Genomic DNA, 19,542 nt, shown 5'->3' with positions numbered 1-19,542 from the left:
CACCCTATGGATGTTTGTTTACCCAACTGTCACCCACTTCAGGCTGGGAGGTGGCTGCTGCCTTTGATCTCAGCCTCCTAGGCCCTCTCCCAGGTCCTTGTGTTTGCCTAGTGCCAAAGGAGAGCGCTAACATGATTGCCCTGAGGGGAGTTCCTTGGCACCTGGCTAGAGCGTTCCCCAGATCACTCCTCCCACCATGAGACCCTGCCTAACCCCTTCGATTTCAAAAGGAGAAGCTGAGAGCCTGGACTTTGCTCAGAAGGGAAGACAGACCCTGGGTGCCTCCGAGGGGCTAGGGTGCAGCCTGGGTGGCTAGACTGTGGCTGGAGGTCAAGGGACAGGTCATGTGCTGGACATCCCCTCTGGCTGGCTTCCTTCATTCGCAGCGTGCTCTTTGCCCCAGGAGGTGGGACCCAGAGCTGCCGACAGGCCCCCTATCTTGGCCAATAAACTGGCCAGGTTTGGGGAGGGGCATGGGAAGAGTGGGCGGGGCCGTTCCCCCTACCTTCCAGCTCCTAGCCCCTCCCTCCTAGGTCTTGAGACTCTAGATCTTCGCTCTCGAGGCTAAGTTCGACTGTTTTCCCCGCTTCTCCCCCGGCACCTGCTGCCAGGCTAAGAAGGGCCAAAACAATTCCAGCCGGCGAAGTCAGGGAGTCCCCGCCCCCGCTCGTGTGCTTCCTTCTCCCAGGCCCCTCCCCCAGCCCCGCCCCCACCTGCCCAAGATAATTTTAGTTTTCTTGGGCCAGGAGCCCGGACACACAGGGCTCACCTTCCCCCAACTCCCACTTCTACGTCCAAAGTCAGGACACCCTCCTACTACCTGCAGACAAGAAGAGGGAGTGGATTTAAAATCAAGCCCAGGTATCTAGGGTTCCTAGACAGAGCCGGACTTCGGACCCCGTGTCCTGCTACTCCTGCTGGGGCTCCTCCAGGTAAGGGGACAGAGATCGATCCTAGACGACAATCTGCTCCCACCTCCAGCCGCACCAGGGCCCAGCTGTGCCCGTCTCAGGGCTAGGAGCTGGCTGGCTGCCCAGGTGTGCGGACCGGCGGCCGCCTGGTTTCCCCCCTTCCCCCCTCAGTGATGTCAGGCCAAGGGCGGGGGCAGGAGGGGGACAGGTAGTTAAGGGCCTGGCGTCTCCCTCCCTAAACCAGTGGCCCCAGCCAGGTGTAACAACACCCAGGGTCCAGGTAACGACCAAAGCGGGCGCTTCACCTTGGGGGTGGGGAGCCTCGCCAGGTCGCGGGTCAATATGGAAAGATTCCGCCTCCTGCTGTGTTACTCTGGCGGCCTCGCTTTCTCTTTTCCTCCAGTCTCCCATCTCGCCCCCTCCCTCCGTCTTTCCCTGTTCTCCTTTCCTGTCCTCCTTATTCCTTCCTTCCCTTTCTGAAACCCTCTCCTCAGCCCCCCGGGCAAACTAGCTGGTGGGGCTAGGGAAGTAAAATCTCAGATTCTCTCCTCCAGGAGACGAGCTTTCCCGCTGAAACTAGCCCCTCCCCACATTCCCAGAAAGAGAGTTAGGAGCAGGGTCCGAATACCGAGGGAGCTGCACCGAGTCACTCTCTTGCGCAATCTGATTTTACTCCAGTTTGAGTTTCCCCAAGTCTCTACTAAAGACTGACGTCTCCGCGCGGGAAGGGGGTGCACCCTCCAATTTGGAGGGCAGTAAATGTGAGGGATTCTGTACATTGCTAGAGCTCCGTCTCTCCGGATTGTATCCTGCTCAGGAACACAAGTTCCTGCCCTCGGACGGGCGAGGTAGGCCCTGGGGTCCCTCCTGGTTCAGAATGAAATGGGCTTGGAAGGCTGGAGGGCTGGATGCTGGGCGGTCTGCAGCGCAGTGGGGCCTGGGGAGAGTCTGGGTGCGCGTTGCTGGGCAGATGGTCTTGTGTGTTTGAACAGGCTGGAGGAAGACCCGGGTCTGGGTCTGGGTCTCCCTGGCACGTTGCGGGTGGAGAATGCACCTGTCTGCCCTTGGAAGGCCTCCCAATCCCAGTGCCCCTCAAGAATGCCCCCTCTTGGTCTGCCTGTCCTGGACTCTGCTCTCCCCTCTCTCCCCGATATCCTGCTGTGAGGGGGGCCCTTCATGAAGGCAAGCAGCCTCTAATGATTAACTCCACAGACACTCCAGCATTCTTCCCAAATTAAACTTTAAAAGAGCTGCCCCCCCCAGCCCCCCCCCCCCCCCGCTTGGGTGTTTTTTCCTGAGTGAGGGAGTGGGCGGGGCCTCAGGCTTTTGGGCGCTGCCCCCAACTCCGGGTCACCTAGGGGTTTCCCGCCTCCTCACCAGGGCCCTGCACCCTAAGAGCTCCCGCAGAGATTAAGCCTTCCTCACTACAATAAATCTCGATGGGGGCGGGGTGTGGAGTACCGGGCCAGACCGGGGCCTTTCCGCCACCTCCAGGTCCCCAGTCTAGGCCTCTCCCTGCCAGTCCCTCCCCCCCGCCCTGGGAAGCACCGAAGGTGGCCTTGTTTTCTATCGGCTCTAAACACTGGGCCCTGCCACCCGCCCTAGGGGCCAGCCAGGTGAGGCAAGATTCAGGAAGTAAACAAGGAGGCAGGAGACAGGGAGGGCGGGAAGGAGGGTGGGGCCGGAGCCGCCGGAGCAGGAGAGGCGGTTGAGGAAGCCACAGCTTGGAGTTGCAGTGTTGAGGGGCAGATTGGTTTCGGGGGTCGGTTTCAACAGAAGCTTTCCTAGGACCCCAGTTGGAAAGCTTCAGATCTCTTGGGACGGGGGCTGACCAGGCCCCACAGCTAGGACCCAGTTCTCCCATCTCACCTCTGGTCCTGACTGTGCCACTCCTCTCTTGCCTTAGAAGGCTCTGGAGGGCAAGATGGAGGGATCTCAAGGCCAAACCGAAGTCTTCAGTGGCCCTTCTGCCCTCTGACCCAAGACTCTAATCCGATTTAAATCTACTTCCCTCTCCCCTCCCTGATTCTTGCCCCTGCCCCACTGTTGGTCTCTGACTTCATGGAAGGGGCAGCCCCGCAGCCCCTCCCCCTAGTCCTCCCTGGAATGCTGGGCTGTTTGCCAGAGGTCAGACAGGAGGTGGGGGTGGGGGCATTGTGTTTAGGTGTTGCTGTTCTGTTGTTGATGTCCGATGGTGGGTGTGTCTTGCCCTTCCCAGCGGGAGTCTGAACACCCTCCCTGGCTCTCTCTCCAGGCCTTTCCCTGCCTGCCTGTCTGTGTCTGTCCTCTTGGGTGTTTTGACTTTCCACCCCTCTGGCCAGGACACCCAAGAAAGTGTGTTAGCAGGACCCTCATTCTCCAGGGGTGATGTGCTGGAGTCTCCCAGACCAGCTGAGTCCTGGGTGCTAGGGGTGGGCCGCAGCAGCAGGATGAAAGCCCGGTAGGGCCGGGTCAGGAGAGGGACCGCTGTGCGTTTCTTTCGGGAGCCAGGGGCACCAAGGAGAGGTTGGCTCCACTCCTCATGGGCCTCTGAATCCAGGCCGGGCTTTTCTTCTCTCCTTCCTGGGTGAGGGGGCTCCTGGGCTGGGTGGTGGCTACAGGACTGGGGGCAGACTGCAGGTCCCACCTGGACTGGAGCAGTTGCAATCGTAGGTAGGCCAAGGGTGGGGAAGAGATGATGTCAGGAGCCTCAGGCCCTGCATCCTCCTCCCTCTCCCCTATCCTGTTCCCTGCCCTGTGCCTCCCTCATTCCTCCCAGGCGGGTAGGTTGGGGGCGGGTATGGGTAGAGGTAGGGTTGTTTGTGTTTCTCCTAAGCCAGGAAGTTGTACAGATGAGTCAAGGTTGAATGGAGAGCTCCAGGCAGTGCTGTCCCGCCCCACCCTGACTCACCTGTCCCCCAAATCCCCTTATGCCCTCACCTAAGGGTCAGAGGCCTGCCCCATCCTGGGAGGGCAATCCTGGGTGCCCGAAGCAGCCTAACAGCACTAGCCCAGTGTCCAGAGAGCAAGCTGGGGGCTGGAACTGGTGGGTTCACCCAGGTTCTCCCCGGTCTCAGCTCAGCCAAAGGGATGTTGTCTTGGTTCCTGTGAAGGAGGGGCCTGCCCTGCCTCTACCCTCAGCAGCATCTTTGCCCCATCTCCCCTATCCTTACTGGGTGCCTGTACAGCACCTGTGGGTGATAAGACATGGGTAAGACCCTGGTCTTGCTTGGTAGTGCTGGGCATCTTCAGACTGGTGGGTGGATAAGACAGGTGCACAGGCGCAGTGTGGCCTCAGCAACACTGGGGAGAGGGAGCCCTTCGGTCTAAATGTGGAAAATCTAGGAAGTCTTCTCAGAGGAGATAGCTCGGGTATTGGGGTTTCAATAAAGTTGGGGAGGAGGAGGGACCTGGGGAGGGCACACAAGGTTTGGGGGCTGCTGAGGCAAGGGCCCCCAGGCTGGCCCTGTCCCTCCTACTGCAGCTGAGCCCGCCTCTTGCCCTCCTGGCTCCTGTCCTTCCCCACCTCCTTCTCCCCTTCTGTGCATCACTCAGCACTTGGGCCAGCGTTGCCACAACAGGCTCTGGCAACCAGGTCTGCCAACGAAGCACTGGAAAAACCTGGGGCAGAGCCCAGAGGAGTGGGGTGGCCCTTTGCCCTGACACTGAGAGCCTGAGCCCCAGACAGTCTGCGGGTTGTGGAGTTTGTTGCTGCCGCCTGGCTTGTGGTGGGGGGGTCCTCTTAGCTCTTCCCCTGGGCAACGTGGGGCTAAAGGAAGAGCACTGGACTTGGAGTCCAAACACCAGGTTCCACTCCCTGGCTTACCTGTGATGGGGGCAAGAATGCTTCCTTCTCAGGGACTCAGTGTCCCCTTTTGTAAAATGGGCTCACTTTGCCCTTCCCCAAAGGCTCCAGGGAAACTCCAGTTCGAGGGGGAGCACTGAGGTACAATGTAAACTCTGAGGGGCACCTTGACAGCTGTGTGAAGTCAGGAGGTCTGGGTCCTCTTGGCCCTTCTCCCCAGGACAAGGGCACAAGGGCGGCTGCGTTCAGCCCCGTCTTCTCCTTCAGATGTCATGGAGCTGGGTCTGTCTCCACCTCATCCCAGCAGCTTCCCGGAAGACCTGTACCCGGCCCCTGGGACCCCTCCTGGGACCCCCCCACCTCCTGATCCCCCCCTGCCTGGGGAGGTGAAGAGGTCCCAGCCTCTGCCCATTCCAACCAGCAGGTACAATGGGGTACTGGGACTGAGGAGGGGTTGGGGGGCGGTCAGCGCTGGGTTATACATAGAAGCTTGCAGTCAACTCCTCCCTACTTGGCCATAGGAAACTTCTTCGAGAGGAGGAGCTGCGGGCAAGCTCTCTACCCTCCATTCCGAACCCCTTCCCTGAGCTCTGCAGTCCCCCTTCACAGACCCCCATTCTTGGGGGGTCCTGCAGTGCAAGGGGGCTGCTCCCCCGAGACGCCAGCTGCCCTCATGTGAGTTGTCCTGGGAAAGAGAAGTCTGGGATATGGGGGTGCGACGGGACTGGGGTGGATATAACGCTAGTTCTGTGGAGGTGGGGGGATTTGGTCAGGGGTCCCTCAGAGTACAGCAGGTTGGGGAACGGGAAAGAACCACCCTTTGCCCTTCCTCAAGTCATCTGTAATTCCTTGGGTGCAGGTAGTAAAGGTATACAGCGAAGATGGGGCCTGCCGGTCGGTGGAGGTGGCGGCAGGTGCAACAGCTCGCTATGTCTGTGAAATGCTGGTGCAGCGAGCTCATGCCCTAAGTGATGAAAACTGGGGGCTGGTGGAGTGCCACCCACATCTAGCACTGGGTGAGTTGGGGTGCTGGGGCTGCCTGGGCTGGAAGGCAATACTTCACACCTTGGGCTAGGCAGGTGGCTCATCTGGGAGGCCTGGCTGGTCTCCACTGACCGCTGCTTTTTGCCCTTGACCCCAGAGCGGGGCTTAGAGGACCATGAATCAGTGGTGGAAGTGCAGGCTGCCTGGCCCATTGGCGGAGATAGCCGCTTCATCTTCCGGAAAAACTTCGCCAAGTATGAACTGTTCAAGAGCTCCCCAGTGAGTGTGTGTGAAGGGGGTCTGGGCACTAGGACACCCCGATCCCCAGCCTGGACCCTCCATCCCTGAGTCCTGACTCCTTTCTCCCCCAGCATGCCCTGTTCCCAGAAAAGATGGTGTCCAGCTGTTTTGATGCACATACGGGCATATCCCACGAAGACCTCATCCAGGTGAGGTTTCACCTGAATATGTCATTTCATGACATAGTCATGATTCCTCAGGATCACCCATTGCTTCTCGGCCCTTAAGCCTTGTGCCTCCCCTCTGTGTGATGGATATAGCCCAGCGCAGTCCTATGCCCTATGGAACTGTGGACAAGTGACGTTCCCTGGCTGAGCATCAGTTTCTTTGTCTGTTAAATGGGGACAATAAATGCATCAGAGCACCTCCTGTCATAAAGGCAGGTCCTATGAAGGCCTGGGTGTGTGTGTGAATGTGAATGTCAGGCCCCCTCCAGGCCTCTCACCCTATTCTCCATTGGCCTCAGAACTTCCTGAATGCAGGCAGCTTCCCAGAGATCCAGGGCTTCCTGCAGCTGCGGGGGTCGGGACGCAAGCTTTGGAAACGCTTCTTCTGCTTCCTGCGCCGGTCTGGCCTCTATTACTCCACCAAGGGCACCTCCAAGGTGAGTCCTTGAGGGTGACAGCCCCAGCCCCTTGGATACCCCATCTCCGGTCCTTCTAGGAGTTCCCCCTTCCCTGTTGGAACTCCTGGACCTTTCTTCCCCTGGGCCCTGTGACCCTCAGCTGCTCCTCTTTCCCTCCCAGTTTACTTGCCCCAGGAAGTAGCTGTGGGAAAGGCAGGTGAACTGAGTTCGAGTCCTGGCCCTACTTCTATTTGCTGTGTGACCTGGGGCACTTCTCTGCCCCTCTCTGGGCCTGAAATCTCTCCAACTGGTTTAGGGTGGTAGTAGCAAAGGGATAGGGTCTGCCTGTGACAAGTGCTGCTCACCCATGCTGCACAGGATCCTAGGCACCTGCAGTACGTAGCAGATGTGAATGAGTCCAACGTGTATGTGGTGACCCAGGGCCGCAAATTCTATGGGATGCCCACGGACTTCGGCTTCTGTATCAAGGTGAAGACCCTGGCCTGCCTGGGAGGGAGCGGGAGCTGCTCAGGCCCCAGGATCCTACCTGAGGCTTCTGAGCTCCATCTGGGACACCAGACTCCTCTCCCTGCACTGTGCCCTGCCCCATGGAGGCAGGAGACAGACATCTGGTCCTAAAGGCAGACATGGGACCAGCCAGTTTCCTCTCCCTGTAGCCGAACAAGCTTCGAAATGGCCATAAGGGGCTTCGTATCTTCTGCAGTGAGGATGAGCAGAGCCGCACCTGCTGGTTAGCTGCCTTCCGCCTCTTCAAGGTGAGGCTCTGGGACTGGCCTGGGGGGCTGGCCCCACCCATCGGATCCCTGGCTTGAGAGAAGAGTTACAGCTGTGGAATGAGGAATGTGGAATGAGGAAGTCTCTGGAATGAGGGAGCATCACAGCCTTGCTCTCCAGAACCCCTGGTCCAAGGCAGGATCCGCAGCTCTGGCTTTGGGAAGCTCCCTATCCAGGGGCAGAGACACAGTGCTGCTTTTGGGGAGTTCTGGTCTAGGGGGGTCACAGCCCAGCCCCCAGGATCTGCTTGACCTTAGGCCTTCTTTTTCTCTCTACCCCCCAGTATGGCATGCAGCTGTATAAGAATTACCAGCAGGCACAGTCTCGCCACCTGCGTCCATCCTGTGTGGGTTCCCCACCCTTGGTGAGTGTACACAGGGGCGTTAGCTGGGGGTGGGCACTCAGGCCCCAGCCTGGAGGTACTTGGGTCCTGTTCTGACCCTTCCCCCATCATATCCCGTCTGCAGAGGAGTGTCTCGGATAACACCCTGGTGGCCATGGACTTCTCTGGCCATGCTGGGCGTGTCATCGAGAACCCTCGGGAAGCTCTGAGCGCAGCCCTGGAGGAGGCCCAGGCCTGGAGGGTGAGGGGCCAGCACCCATCTGCATGTTTGTCCTGGGTTTCCATGGAGTGGGAGGAAGAGAGGGGTGAAGGGAGCTGCAGAAAGGGGTTCTAGAATCTTGGGTTGGGTAATACTCCAGCCACGCCCTGACCCCCGTGTCCCCCACTGCTCTGCAGAAGAAGACGAACCACCGTCTCAGCCTGCCCACCCCATGCTCAGGCTCGAGCCTCAGTGCAGGTGGGAGAGGACCCAGCGTCCCTGGGGGTGGGGGCTGCCTTGGCTTTGAGCATTCCCGGTGGGGGTGGTTAGGATGAGGGTCCTCTCCCTGGAGTGACTGCCCATCTGCCTTCCCTACCCCAGCCATCCACCGCACCCAACCCTGGTTCCATGGACGCATTTCCCGCGAGGAGAGCCAGCGGCTCATCGGGCAGCAGGGCCTGGTAGATGGGTAAGGGGCAGGGCTCGGCCGGGCAGCACACCCTGGGGTGAAGAGACCCTGGGTAGGTGGCAACCGTGTGTCCCCTGGTAATGTTGCCCTGTCTCCTGGTAGCCTGTTCCTGGTCCGAGAGAGTCAGCGGAACCCACAGGGCTTTGTCCTCTCTTTGTGCCACCTGCAGAAAGTCAAACATTATCTTATCCTGCCGGTGAGTAATCCTTCCTTCTGTAAGAGCCCCAGCTTCCTGCAGTGGAGACACAGGACTCCCAGAAACTGTCCTCCTCATCAGGGCCCCTCAAGAAGCTCTCCTAGGCCTGAGTGGGTCTGGGATCTCCCGCTGTCCTTGCTCCCTGCACAAACAGTGGGGACCTCAGCCCTGACCCAGGAGGGGGCTCCTCAAGCCTCGTGCCCTTCCCTGACGTTCCACCCCTTATGGCCATACCCCAGAGCGAGGAGGAGGGCCGCCTTTACTTCAGCATGGATGATGGCCAGACTCGCTTCACTGACCTGCTGCAGCTTGTGGAGTTCCACCAGCTGAACCGCGGCATCCTGCCGTGCTTGCTGCGCCACTGCTGTACCCGCGTGGCCCTCTGACTGCCACACAAGCAGGCACATGTCTTAACCAGCTCCAGGCTGCCCACCACTCCCTCCACTCATAGAGTGGACTTGGAGGGTGCAGAAGGTGGGGACAGGATCGTGAATAATTGGAGGGCTCCGCCTTGCTCCTATTCCTCCCTCAGGCAGAAAGTACCCCTCACCCAGTCTACCCTCTACCCCTCTCCTCAAGGGAAGGCACTTGGGGTGGCCCTCTCCCTGTCTTGGAGCTCCTGGGCACTGCTTTGGGACAGGGCATTATGGGAGAAAAGGGGGCAACCCAGGTGGTCTTATGCCCCACACTTTGTACAGACTGAGAGGCCAGTTGATCTGCTCTGTTTTATACTAGTGACAATAAAGACTATTTTTTGGTACATCTGTGAGTTCTGTCTGGCACGACCTGGCTGGCTGGAGGAGAGAAGGGGAGCAAGAGAGGTGGGCACCAGTTAAGGCCTTGGGGAACATGTCAGATGGACTGAGGCCACGTACCAGCCAGCCTAGATGTTTCTTAAGGGCAAGGGTGGTCTTGGTCGTCTGAGTCTCCAGTGTCCGGCATGGAGCCTGGCCCAAGTGGGTGCCCAGTCATTGCTTGTTAAATGAATGAACGGACAAGGGACCGCCATCCAGGTGAGATCTCCTGGCAGGGCCTAAAGCTTTGGAGGTTACTGACAAAGCCTGGGGACAGAGCTGAGTCAGCAGCATCCTGATCCTCTGCAAGTGCTGGACTAACTGGTGGAATAATGAGTCCTGACAGACACAACACTTATGCATCCACCACCAAGTCACACAACTCCATTGTGGGAGGCTCCATTACCTCCCATGAGTCCCTGTGCCCCCCCATTGTCGCCCCCACCGTCCTCCCCAAGCCCAGATCTGCTTTCTATCCTCACGGTTAGTTCTGCCCGCTCCCAAAAGCCATGCAAATGGAATCCTACAGCACTCAACCCTCTGAGCTTGGCTCCCTCTCCAACCTACCCTTCAACGTCCAGAGTGATCTTTCCAAAATAGAAACCTGCCCGCTCCCCCGTGTCTCCACTTAAGCCCGGATAGACCCTGCAAGGTCTGGCTCCTGCCCACTGCCCACACCAGTCTGTTTTTGTCTAAAGAGTTTTATCAAAGAGTTTTAGCTCTTACATGCCGGGGGAGCTTTATGATAAATGTATCAGATTGGCAACACCTGAACCTGCTGCTCAATCTTCAAATCACAAAGGGATAGACCTCCCTCCACACAGGTGAACCCCAACGAGCCATTATTTTTGCCAAGAAATCAAACCTGAATCTGATCCTCTGGATCCAACTACTAGTTTATCAGAAATACAGGGAACAGAGGAACACGTGAAATGACACATGGGGATACAATTACCAAAATCCAAATTGGGAAACTACAGAACAGATAACCTAGTTTCTTCTTCAACAACAAAACATTACAAGAAAAGAAAAGATGGGGATCTGTAGGTTTCAAGAAATTTAGACATATATCAACCAAATGTAATATGTTGACCTTATTTGATTCAAATCCAAACTAACTGTAAAACACATTTATGAGCGGTTAGGGGAAATTTGAACTGATGAGATATTTGATGATATTAGAGAATTATGGTTAACTTTTAAGGTGTGATAATGGTATTGTGGTTATTTTTTTTCTGGTTTTCTTTTTTGTATACTTTTGTTTTTTGGTTAGGAAGATTGGCCCTGTCAATCCTCCTCATTTTTTTCCCTCCCCAAAGCCCCAGTACATAGCTGTAGGTCATTCTAGTCCTTGTATGTGGGATGCCAGCGCAGTGTGGCTTGATCTCTGCATAGGTCCTCGCCCAGGATCTGAACTGGTGAACCCCGGGCCACCGAAGCGGAGCATGAAAACTTAACCACTCAGCCAGGGGGCCATCCCCTGTGGTTATGTTTCTTTAAAACAGTCTTTAAAAAAGTTTTTTAAAAGATGCCAGAAATAGTTCATTTCTAGGAATGAGGAAAAAGTATAGAATTGATGCTAATAGGCCTATACCTCTAAGAGATTCATTCTAAAGTATTTATAGGTGAAATGATGTCTCAGCTTTGTTTTAAAAATAACCTGGAGGCTGGGGGAGAGGGTGTGGGTATAGTCATGGGTTGGGTATGAGTTGATATTGGTTAAAACTGGGTAATGGGTACATGGGCATTCATTAAGTTATCCTCTTATTTTGTGTAAGCTTGAAAATTCCATAATAAGTTTTTTTAAATAGAGAATCTCTCCTGAAATCTTTCAGATTGGTTGGGCACCAGGTGGTGGAATCCGGTTTTGTAGGCGAGGAAACTGATGGCTCAGTGAGGAGAACTGCCCCAAACCACAGTGGGAGAGCCACGATTGAAACCCTAATCTGAGTACCAGGTCTGGGCTGTTCTGCTCCCCCTACCCAGCTGACTTCCTAGTGGGATTCCTAAGGGGCCGTAGGAGGGTCCTCCTCTGGAGAGCCCTTCCATTCTCTGCAGCCCTGGCTAAGGGGGGTTATCCTGAGGTGACATTGAGAAGGACCAGCCACCACAGCCAGCCCTTAGGCCAGGCTTGGCAGCCCTGGTAGCCACTCATGACCGAGGTACCCCCGACCATGGCTAATCTCAGCCCGGGGAGCCAGGCCTGGCAGAAAGAGCTGGGCAGAGAGGCCTCACCCACCCTCCAGCCCGGAGCCTGCTAGGGATTTACCCTGAAGAATTTACTGCAGCCCAGGCATGAGAGGGGTGCAGATTTTGTTTCTTTTTAGCAGGACTTGAGAAGGAAGGGACCAGTGCAACTTGCTGCCTGCCACCTGCCATGGTTCTCAGAACCATCCCATCTCTGGCTGCTGCTTGGGCCCAAGCTGGCTGGTACTGGCTGTGTGGCTAGCCATGGATGCCCAGAGCCACTTCTGAGGTCTGGGTGCTAGGAGTCCATGCTGGGGTGAGAGTAAAGGGGTCAGAGTGAGTCACCTCTTAAGCATGTCCAGGGATTTACGTTGCACAAAAACAGGACCCAGTGTCCCCTCACAGCCTGAGGGACTGGCAGGGGACAAAGCCCTTCTATGTCAATCAGCTCATCGGAGTATGTGAGACAGATATTGTTCCCATTGTGTATGTGGGAAACTGGGAAAAGAGGGTGACCCACCTGAGGTCAGAGATGGAGTTAGGGACAGAGATCAGACTCAGTCCATCTTGAAGGTGGTGGAACACAGGCTTCCTTGCCCTGCCCTTTGTTCTCTGCCCCCTCCCTTCTCAGTGCTGGCCACTATGAGGAACCTGGGCTGCTAGGGGTCCTTAGAGGTGGCAGCTGGCTCAGCCCTGAGCGGGATACTAGAAATTGTCAGCTGGACATCCTTGCTGAGTAGCTGAGATCTCTGGCTTCTTGGAGGAGAGACAGCAGCTGTGAGTGTGGGGGACAAGGGCCCCTCAGGGCCAGCTCCCAGAGGGACCCAGGGCAAGTTTCCTCAGCTCTGAGGATGTGGGAAGGCTGCTGCTCTCCTGCTAAAAAGGCTGCAGCGTGGCCTACAGAGGCCACACAGCAGAAGGGACTGCCAAGGCTATGCAGTGCTGGATAGTTGAGGCTTGTGGTCATGAGGAAATCTGGGCTGGTGGGAGGAAGGTGGGGCATTGTGGACGAGATGGGGCTGGCGCCTCAGATACTCTTTTCAATATTAAGTTATTGGGTTCGATTATAAAAAATATTGTGCTTATTAAAGATCATTTCAGAAATCAGAAAAAGACTTTGCAAAAGAAACGGAAATTCCCCATAATCTCCCCATGCTGAGGAGGATCCAGGCCTCGAGAGAGAGTGATGCAGGGCTCACATCTAGGGGCTGGCCCTAAATGGCCTGTAGTGCATCATAGACACCAGCTCCTGGGGCTGGTGGGCTAGTGTGAGCCTGGCACCAGAATGCATAGCCATCCTCAGCAGCACCAGGGGCCCGCCGGAGGATGTGGCCACAGGGTCGGCCTCCCTGCCTGCTCAGGTATGGAGGGCTGGTGCCAACTTTCTGGATTCTGGGAACAGGTGAGCATGATTCTAGCGGAGCCCGCCTCCCCTAGGATGCCCTGGGTGGGGCATCCAGAAAGGCAAAGCTCTGGCCAGTTCATGGTCTCCCTGCTCCCCAGACATCCTGTTCAGTGAAATCTACGTGGCCTCCTGAGTTAAGGGTAGAGGGCCTCCTCCTGCAGGCTGGAGGGTTCAACATTGGGTCAGTGACCCTGTCTGGCTTCTTCCTCATGCCCCAGTGCCAGGCACCCTGAGGAGGGAGGGAGAAAAGAAGACAAGCAGGGGAGCCCAAGGCCACTTGGAAGGATCCTTTCTTCTGAACTGTCTACACAAGCAGTTTTCTAATGGCTTCCTGGAGCCCAAGGATTCCAGTAGGGCTTGGGGGCAGCTTGGGGTGGGGTTGGGGGGGAGCACTGCCTTTAAATCTGGAACTTTGGCATCATGGTATATTTGGAAAAAAGGCTTCCACTACTGAACCACTGATCTGGTCCAGCAGACAGAAAACAGGGCCCAGAGAGGTCAGGGGTTGGTGCAAATTGCACAGTGGTGAGGTCTGTGGCATCTGCTTTCTTGTCCTGTGCTGTGGGCAGAACCTCAGCTTTGGGGCTTGGGAGTGAGGTGGGCAGTGGCCTCTCAGGACAGAGGACTCCGAGCGTCCAGCTAGGGTGGGGAGCTGGGAGAGGAGGGAAGAGAGGGAGCTGGATTCTGGGGGAGCTGATGCTGCAGACCGAAGTCTAGAGCCACAGGGAACTGGGTGATCCTGGGGGCTGAGGCTGGTCCCCAGGGGTTCCCCATGATCTCCATACAGGAAGGGGGGTTGGGAAGTGGGGGTACTCTCGGGCTGAGAAGGGTCATGCTCTGCCAGGCCCTAATGAGTCCTGAAATTCAATCCCACGTGGGCTGAGCTATTGTGGCGTCTAGTGACCTCCCGCAGGGCTGTGTCCGCCCCAAGGAAGAGGCAGTTTTCTTTGTTGGGCACCTGGGGGCTGTTTAGCTGGAGCTGTGTTTCCACGGTAAGCAGTTTTTTACTTGGGTTGGGTTTATTTGGGGTGGTTTTGGAGAGTCTGAGGGAGACTGGGAGGCCCATGTCACTCCTTTAGATCCACCATGTGGATGCCCCGGGGGACTGGTAATGGAGCTGGGCCCTGTGACATTGAAGTTGGAGGGGAAGCTGTATGCAGGGACAGAGTGCGCCGCCTGCACCCCCACAGACCCGCAGGCCAACGGATGCGTTCCTCTGCATCTACCTAGCCAATCCCCCACCCTGAGTTAGACCCAGGACACGGTAGAAGTGGGCATTCCTACCAGACACTACCCCAATTTTCCAAAAGATTCCAGGATATCTCTGTTCTTCCAGCTTTGGCCCACCCACGGCCCTCTCACACCTCTCAGTCCCGATAGAGGTTCCCACCTTCTGGTTCCCTTCTCTCAGCTGAGCCAGCCCTTCCCACACATCTAAGGGGTGTGCTGCGGGGTGGGGAGGGGCGTCTGGGTGAGTAGCACGTGACCTAAGAGTTGGGCGAAGCTGGAATAGGAGTGAGGATGCACTCAGGGACGCATCCCGCAGTTGCTCTAGCTCGGCAGCACGTGCGGAAGGTCCGCTGCATCCGGCGCCCGCCCTTCCGCTCCCTTCCGCTCCCTTCTCCCCAGGAACAACCCGGCCTACATGCGGTTGCTGTCGCGGACGGGCGCCGGACTCGGTAGAGCCGCCTTGGCTTCTGTGGCGGGAAGCCCCGCGCATTTCACCAGGGGGCGCGCTTCGAGGGCTGGGCTCAGCGCACCCAGCCCCACAGGGCAGCCGAGTACGCGCCGTTGATCGCCGGGCCGGCGGGAGGTGGCTCGCGTGGCGCCACATCAATGAGCCCATCCGTCGCGGGGCAAGGGGGTTAGTTTGTTCTTCATTGAGAGTCGGTGGGGGCCTGTAGGGAGCAGGCGAGTGGAGGAAGGTCTGAGCGCCACATCCAAGCGTCGCGGGGCATTGAGGGGCCAAGACCAGGCAGGACCTGCGCCGACGCGGCGGGCTCCGGTCCTGCGGCTCCCGGGACCCACGCCTCCGCCTTCCGACGGCGCCGAGCCGGCTCAGCCGCGCGGCTTCAGTGACACCCAGCGGCCGTGGCGGGAAGTGCAGGCTCCTCTCCCGGTGTTAAGGTCGTCCCGCGCCGCGAGGTTCCCACTCGTGGTTACGAGCGGGTACCCCCAAGAGAGAAGGCCGCGCTCTGCAGACTGTCCCGCGGGGCACTTCCCCTTCCCCTCCCCCAGTTTCCTCCCCTGCAGACTCCAGAGCGCTGGGAGATCCTGCACGGCTGCAGTGCCCGGAAGGGCGGGGCGGGGCGCAGCGGCGGCGCTGGGCAGTGACCCTAGCAGTTTCACTTCTGGATCTTACCCCGGGTGTGATGGGAGAGTACCTGGGGAGGGGGTGGAGGGGAGACACACGGCCATGCCGAGGTCCAGCGCTCGGCACCCCAAGCGAGGGATGGGTTTTTACTCCAGGGGTGTCACGCGACCCACGCCTTCCTCCATTTTCCACCCCCCGCATGGGTTCCACTCCGCAGTCCCCGGAGCTGCCGCTCCTCCCCAGCAGCCGCCGCCTCCGCGGGGGCTGCCGACCCCCGGAGAGGCCCCGAGCGGCGTGGGCGGCAGGAGGAGCGAGCTGTGAAGCCGCAGGCGGGGGTTTAGGCTGCGGGCTGCTGAGACGCCGAGTTGTTTCTCAGAAGTGCAGCTGCCCCTCCCCTCACACTCCCCTTAACTCCCACCTCGCACCGCACCCCTCCCCCACTCCGCCCGGCCTTCGCTTTCCTCTCCCAGGCACCGGTAACCCGGGAATCTGGTGTCTGGGTCCACGCAGAATTAAGAGGCGATCCTGAGAGACGACGGGGGCCCAGAGTTCAGACCCAGCCTCAGTGCCCATATTCAGAGCCTCCCACAATTACACTGTCACCTCCCTGTCCGCCACACCCCGCTGGGCCAGAATTGTGATTTCATAGAACGGTTAAGAAAGTGACCACTTGGGAAAAGCCGCCGTCACTTCTATCCCACCGCTTAAGTTTGGTGGCAAGAGAAGGAAGCCGGAACTGGACCTTCTTTCTCTGTGCTACTCTTGTTTCTGGTGTTAGACGCAAGGCCTGACTGAGTCCTGGCTGGAAAGAACTTCAGAGATCCCTGACTCCAGGGAAAAATCAAGGCCCAGAGAGGGAAAGCCAAGTGCCCAGGGTCACTCAGAAAGAGGCAGGGCTGGGATTGGAACCCAGGAGTCCAGATACTCAGCTGGAGTCTGCATCAGGAGTCATTTGCTTTATTGAGACTTCAGAGCTTTGCTGGATTCACTGATTCTGCCTACTTTGCTCCAACACACACGCACCCAGGAGCCTAGAGAGGGCAGTTAGGGTCTATGAGTGAGAGGGAGGTGGGGGTGCTGAGAATGTGATTCCAATGGGGGTGGCATGGGGATTGAGCTGGTGGAAGGATGAGCCTGGAGGAGGCGGTGGCATCTGCCCCCTTAGTTCCCATCTACCAGCCGCCCCCAGGGCTGTGGTTTATTTGACTAGGCAGCTCTTCTGGGCCAGGGGGCTGGGGGGCTGAGGTGGGGGAGGGGAGGTGATGGGAAAAGGCTGTTCTGGGGCTTCCTGCCCCCTCAGTCCTGGGGAAGGGGGGCAGTTTACATCACCCTCTAACCTCCATTCTTTCCACTGCAGTGCTCTTTCCCTGGGTATGTTCATGTTATTCTGGGGGAAGGTCTGTTATTTGGGGGAAGGGAGGCAGCTGCCTACTTCACAGGTCAAGCAGAGTTAAAAACAAAACCGCAGCAAATTCAACACCCCGTGTCCTTCAGGGACTTTCCATGACACCTTCCTTCCCCCCTCTCCCCCAAGCCAGGGAGTACCTCCCCAGAGGGCCTCCCCACCCCAGGTGCAGTGGCTTTTGGCTTTTATGCAAACAACTGTCTGACCAGGAATGCTCTGCAGCTAAACTTGTGTCCCGGGCAGCATGTGTGCCTCCATCATCCCTCAGCGTTCCTGGCCTTCCCAGAACTCTCACCTCCACTCTTCCTCAGACTCTGGATGCTAGGGGATGGGAGGTGAGGGAAGAGAGATAGGTCCTTGTCCCCCTGCCTGCCCTTGGGTGGCAGTTGCCTGCAGCTGGAGGTTTGGGCGCCACAGCCTGTGTGAATGACCTGGTTGTGTCAAGTGATGGGGGAGGAGGAGAGTGCAGGTGTGGGGTGGCTTCCACTGCCAGGCCCACCACCTTCTAAAACATGAAGTTAGTTCCCAAGAATTAGGAAAGGAAACCTCCTCAGGCGGGAAGGAAGTCCATTCTGCCCCAACCCCAGCAGCAGTCAGCTGCGGAGCTCTCCACTGCTCCATGGCAAGGGGGCTCTGAGTCTCCTTGTCTCCCTCTTTTCTCCCTGAGCTGCTTCTGCTTTGAGAAGGGATTGGGAATGGAGAAAGCCACATACCATTCTCTCCAAGGCTGAAAATCAGCTTACCAAGAGGCCATTTTTGAATGTATTTAATGTTACAATACAAAGACAGGCTGCAGTGCTGGTCCTCTCTCCCTGCCCTTGGTGTTGAGGCTGGAGAACCTGCTGAAGATCCTCAAAACAGCCTGGTGGTGCTGAAGGGAGGGAGATGGTGCTGAACGTAGAGCCAGCGAAAGCTGGCCCCACGCTTACTAATCCTAAACTTCAGAAATCTCTTCCTCCTTCCACAGAAGAGGGGAAAGGGAAGGTGTTTTGGATGAAGTTGAGCAGAAGGCCTGACCACCTGTCAGACTCTTTTCTGACATTTTCTAAGAGAGAACAGAAGATATCAAGACAGAGAGAAAGCTGCATGGTCCCTATGCCCTTCTCCTAGGAGTTCCCCCCCAACACGTGGACCTCCAAGTAGCTAAAGACTACATTTAAATGTGGCTGAGTTCAGCAACTGCAACTTGAGTTTCCCAACGTGGATGTTTCTGAGCCCCCAGAGATGAAAAAGTCAGGACTTGCTTATCTTTTAGGAAGAATCCCTGCTGGGAGGGAAGGTGGAGTGGTGTCTTGCAACTGGGAGACACTGTGCTCAATGTGTTGATCCCGTCAAGTCCAGGCCCCAACCTCCTCCCAACCTAAGGACCAGTGGAACCAGAACCCAACTTTGGGGGCCTGGGGGCCAGCAGTAGGATATCATGGCAGGCTCAGGAAGCTGTCAGGTGAGATGCTTTATTTTGGTGGTAATTCCATTTATCTTGGTACTTGGACTTTAAGAAATAGCCAGAGGGCTAAATTAAGAAAATATTCCTAGAGGCAGAATGAAATCTTTCCATCTTCTGACAGCAGCAACTACAAATGATAGGCATGCACAATGACTAATTTTAAACACACCAATTTTTTTTATTTTTCAGTGTAAAAATCAAACATGATAAAGAAACCTTGAAAACTATCAGCAGGGTTGTTTTTGACGCGAGGATGCACTCATTATTGCTACATTTCAGAAGCTGACTTTTTAAACAGTCTTTACAGATGAGTAGGGTACCTTACAGTGCTCCAAATGATTGGACTCCAGGTAAAACTCAGAGAATTCAGGAGGGAAGGTCATTGCTGGGCAGGGAGGGCATTTCTGGGAAATCCAGATGAGAGTGCTGTGAGCACAGGCTGTGTCAAAACCGCTCGGCAAGGGCTCCCTCCCTCTCTCCTGGTGGGAAGGCCACCCTGAGCCCCAAACCACGTTCCCCTCCTCCCCCCGCCCCATCATTCTGCAGACAAGGGTCATCCACAGACCACACGTGTGGTGGCTTTGGCAACCAGAAATTAAAAATAAGCTATGGTTTTTCCAGTAGCCAAAATGATCCTTCAAAGCTCACAGACTGAGAACTTGAGCATACAAAACCACAGTCTGGGTGAAGGGATGTCTGCTTTTCAAATGACCTGCTAATTCTTTGCAACCCACAGTAATTTGGTTTCTGTGAACTCACAGAAGCGGTCCTACCAAAAAGGGCCTTGTCTGCTAACCTGGAAAAGTCCTTGTATGAATGAGTCACTGGCAATGGGATCAGTCATTTTTCAGGCTGCCTCATTTTCCTAACATGTTAAAGTGTTTCTTCTCAGTCTTTTTAGGAGAGGGGTAAGCAAAGCTGCAGTTACGTTCAGAGTATGGAGTAGGCCCCACAGATGCACCGAATTGGCTTGGGAGAAGGTGGGTGGCATCATGGGACTGCTCTCCAGGCTTTCTAGAGGGAGGTCAATGGAAAGATGGACAGTGAAGACCATTTCAGGAAACTCTAAGTTGCTTGGGAAATTAATGGTTGAGGGCTCATAGGACAGTAGGGGAGCAAAACTATTCTACTTCCCTGGCTGCAAAGCCGTGAAGTATCTGTAGCATGTGGTTAACTCACATTGGTTCTAAGGCTCAGCATGTTCTCTACTCTTATGCATTAAAAAAAAATGAAGGAAACTGCGTGTTAGAGATCAGTTGCCTCCACTGGCAGCTGAATGACTCTTATGGTCCTAGTATGGTCTTGAATATTTTCCATGTCTTTAAATCTAAATACAGTATATATAGTGGAAAATTTGCAACCATCCAACATAATTTCCCCCCTCCCCCCTCAAAAAACATAACGTTACTCAATAGACAAAATTACATAAAACCTCACAACATCC

General features: G+C 56.4%; 1 protein-coding gene across 8 annotated transcripts; it reads left to right on the top strand.

The window, feature by feature from the left end:
• The first annotated feature begins 255 nt into the window (after window positions 1–255).
• On the top strand, window positions 256–9,306 carry GRB7 (growth factor receptor bound protein 7). 8 transcript variants are annotated; one of them, XM_070562088.1, is made up of 16 exons: window positions 1,140–1,191; window positions 1,697–1,759; window positions 4,963–5,119; window positions 5,217–5,370; window positions 5,555–5,711; window positions 5,837–5,958; window positions 6,051–6,128; window positions 6,446–6,583; window positions 6,923–7,033; window positions 7,222–7,320; window positions 7,623–7,703; window positions 7,807–7,923; window positions 8,079–8,139; window positions 8,263–8,350; window positions 8,453–8,546; window positions 8,786–9,306. In XM_070562088.1, exons 3-16 carry the CDS (start codon window positions 4,968–4,970, stop codon window positions 8,930–8,932), a joined length of 1,599 nt encoding a protein of 532 aa, XP_070418189.1. In that variant the 5' UTR covers window positions 1,140–1,191; window positions 1,697–1,759; window positions 4,963–4,967; the 3' UTR covers window positions 8,933–9,306. The 8 variants fall into 8 exon arrangements, with proteins under 8 accessions (XP_008517112.1, XP_070418185.1, XP_008517114.1 ...); XM_008518890.2 differs by lacking the exons at window positions 1,140–1,191; window positions 1,697–1,759 and adding an exon at window positions 256–932; XM_008518892.2 differs by lacking the exon at window positions 1,697–1,759 and having other exon boundaries at window positions 1,107–1,191.
• Window positions 9,307–19,542: the final 10,236 nt, after the last annotated feature.

This window comes from Equus przewalskii, chromosome 10 (genome assembly GCF_037783145.1).
Source record: "Equus przewalskii isolate Varuska chromosome 10, EquPr2, whole genome shotgun sequence".
Lineage (NCBI taxonomy): Eukaryota > Metazoa > Chordata > Mammalia > Perissodactyla > Equidae > Equus > Equus przewalskii.
Note: the sequence above shows the minus strand (reverse complement) of the source record. Positions and strands in the feature narration are given on the sequence as shown.

Coding starts and splice junctions, on each gene's coding strand:
- GRB7 (XM_070562084.1), top strand. CDS start 4,968: ATGGAGCTGGGTCTGTCTCCACCTCATCCCAGCAGCTTCCCGGAAGAC. Junction 7,034..7,221: donor ACTTCGGCTTCTGTATCAAG/GTGAAGACCCTG, acceptor CTCTCCCTGTAG/CCGAACAAGCTTCGAAATGG. Junction 7,704..7,806: donor GTGTGGGTTCCCCACCCTTG/GTGAGTGTACAC, acceptor TCCCGTCTGCAG/AGGAGTGTCTCGGATAACAC.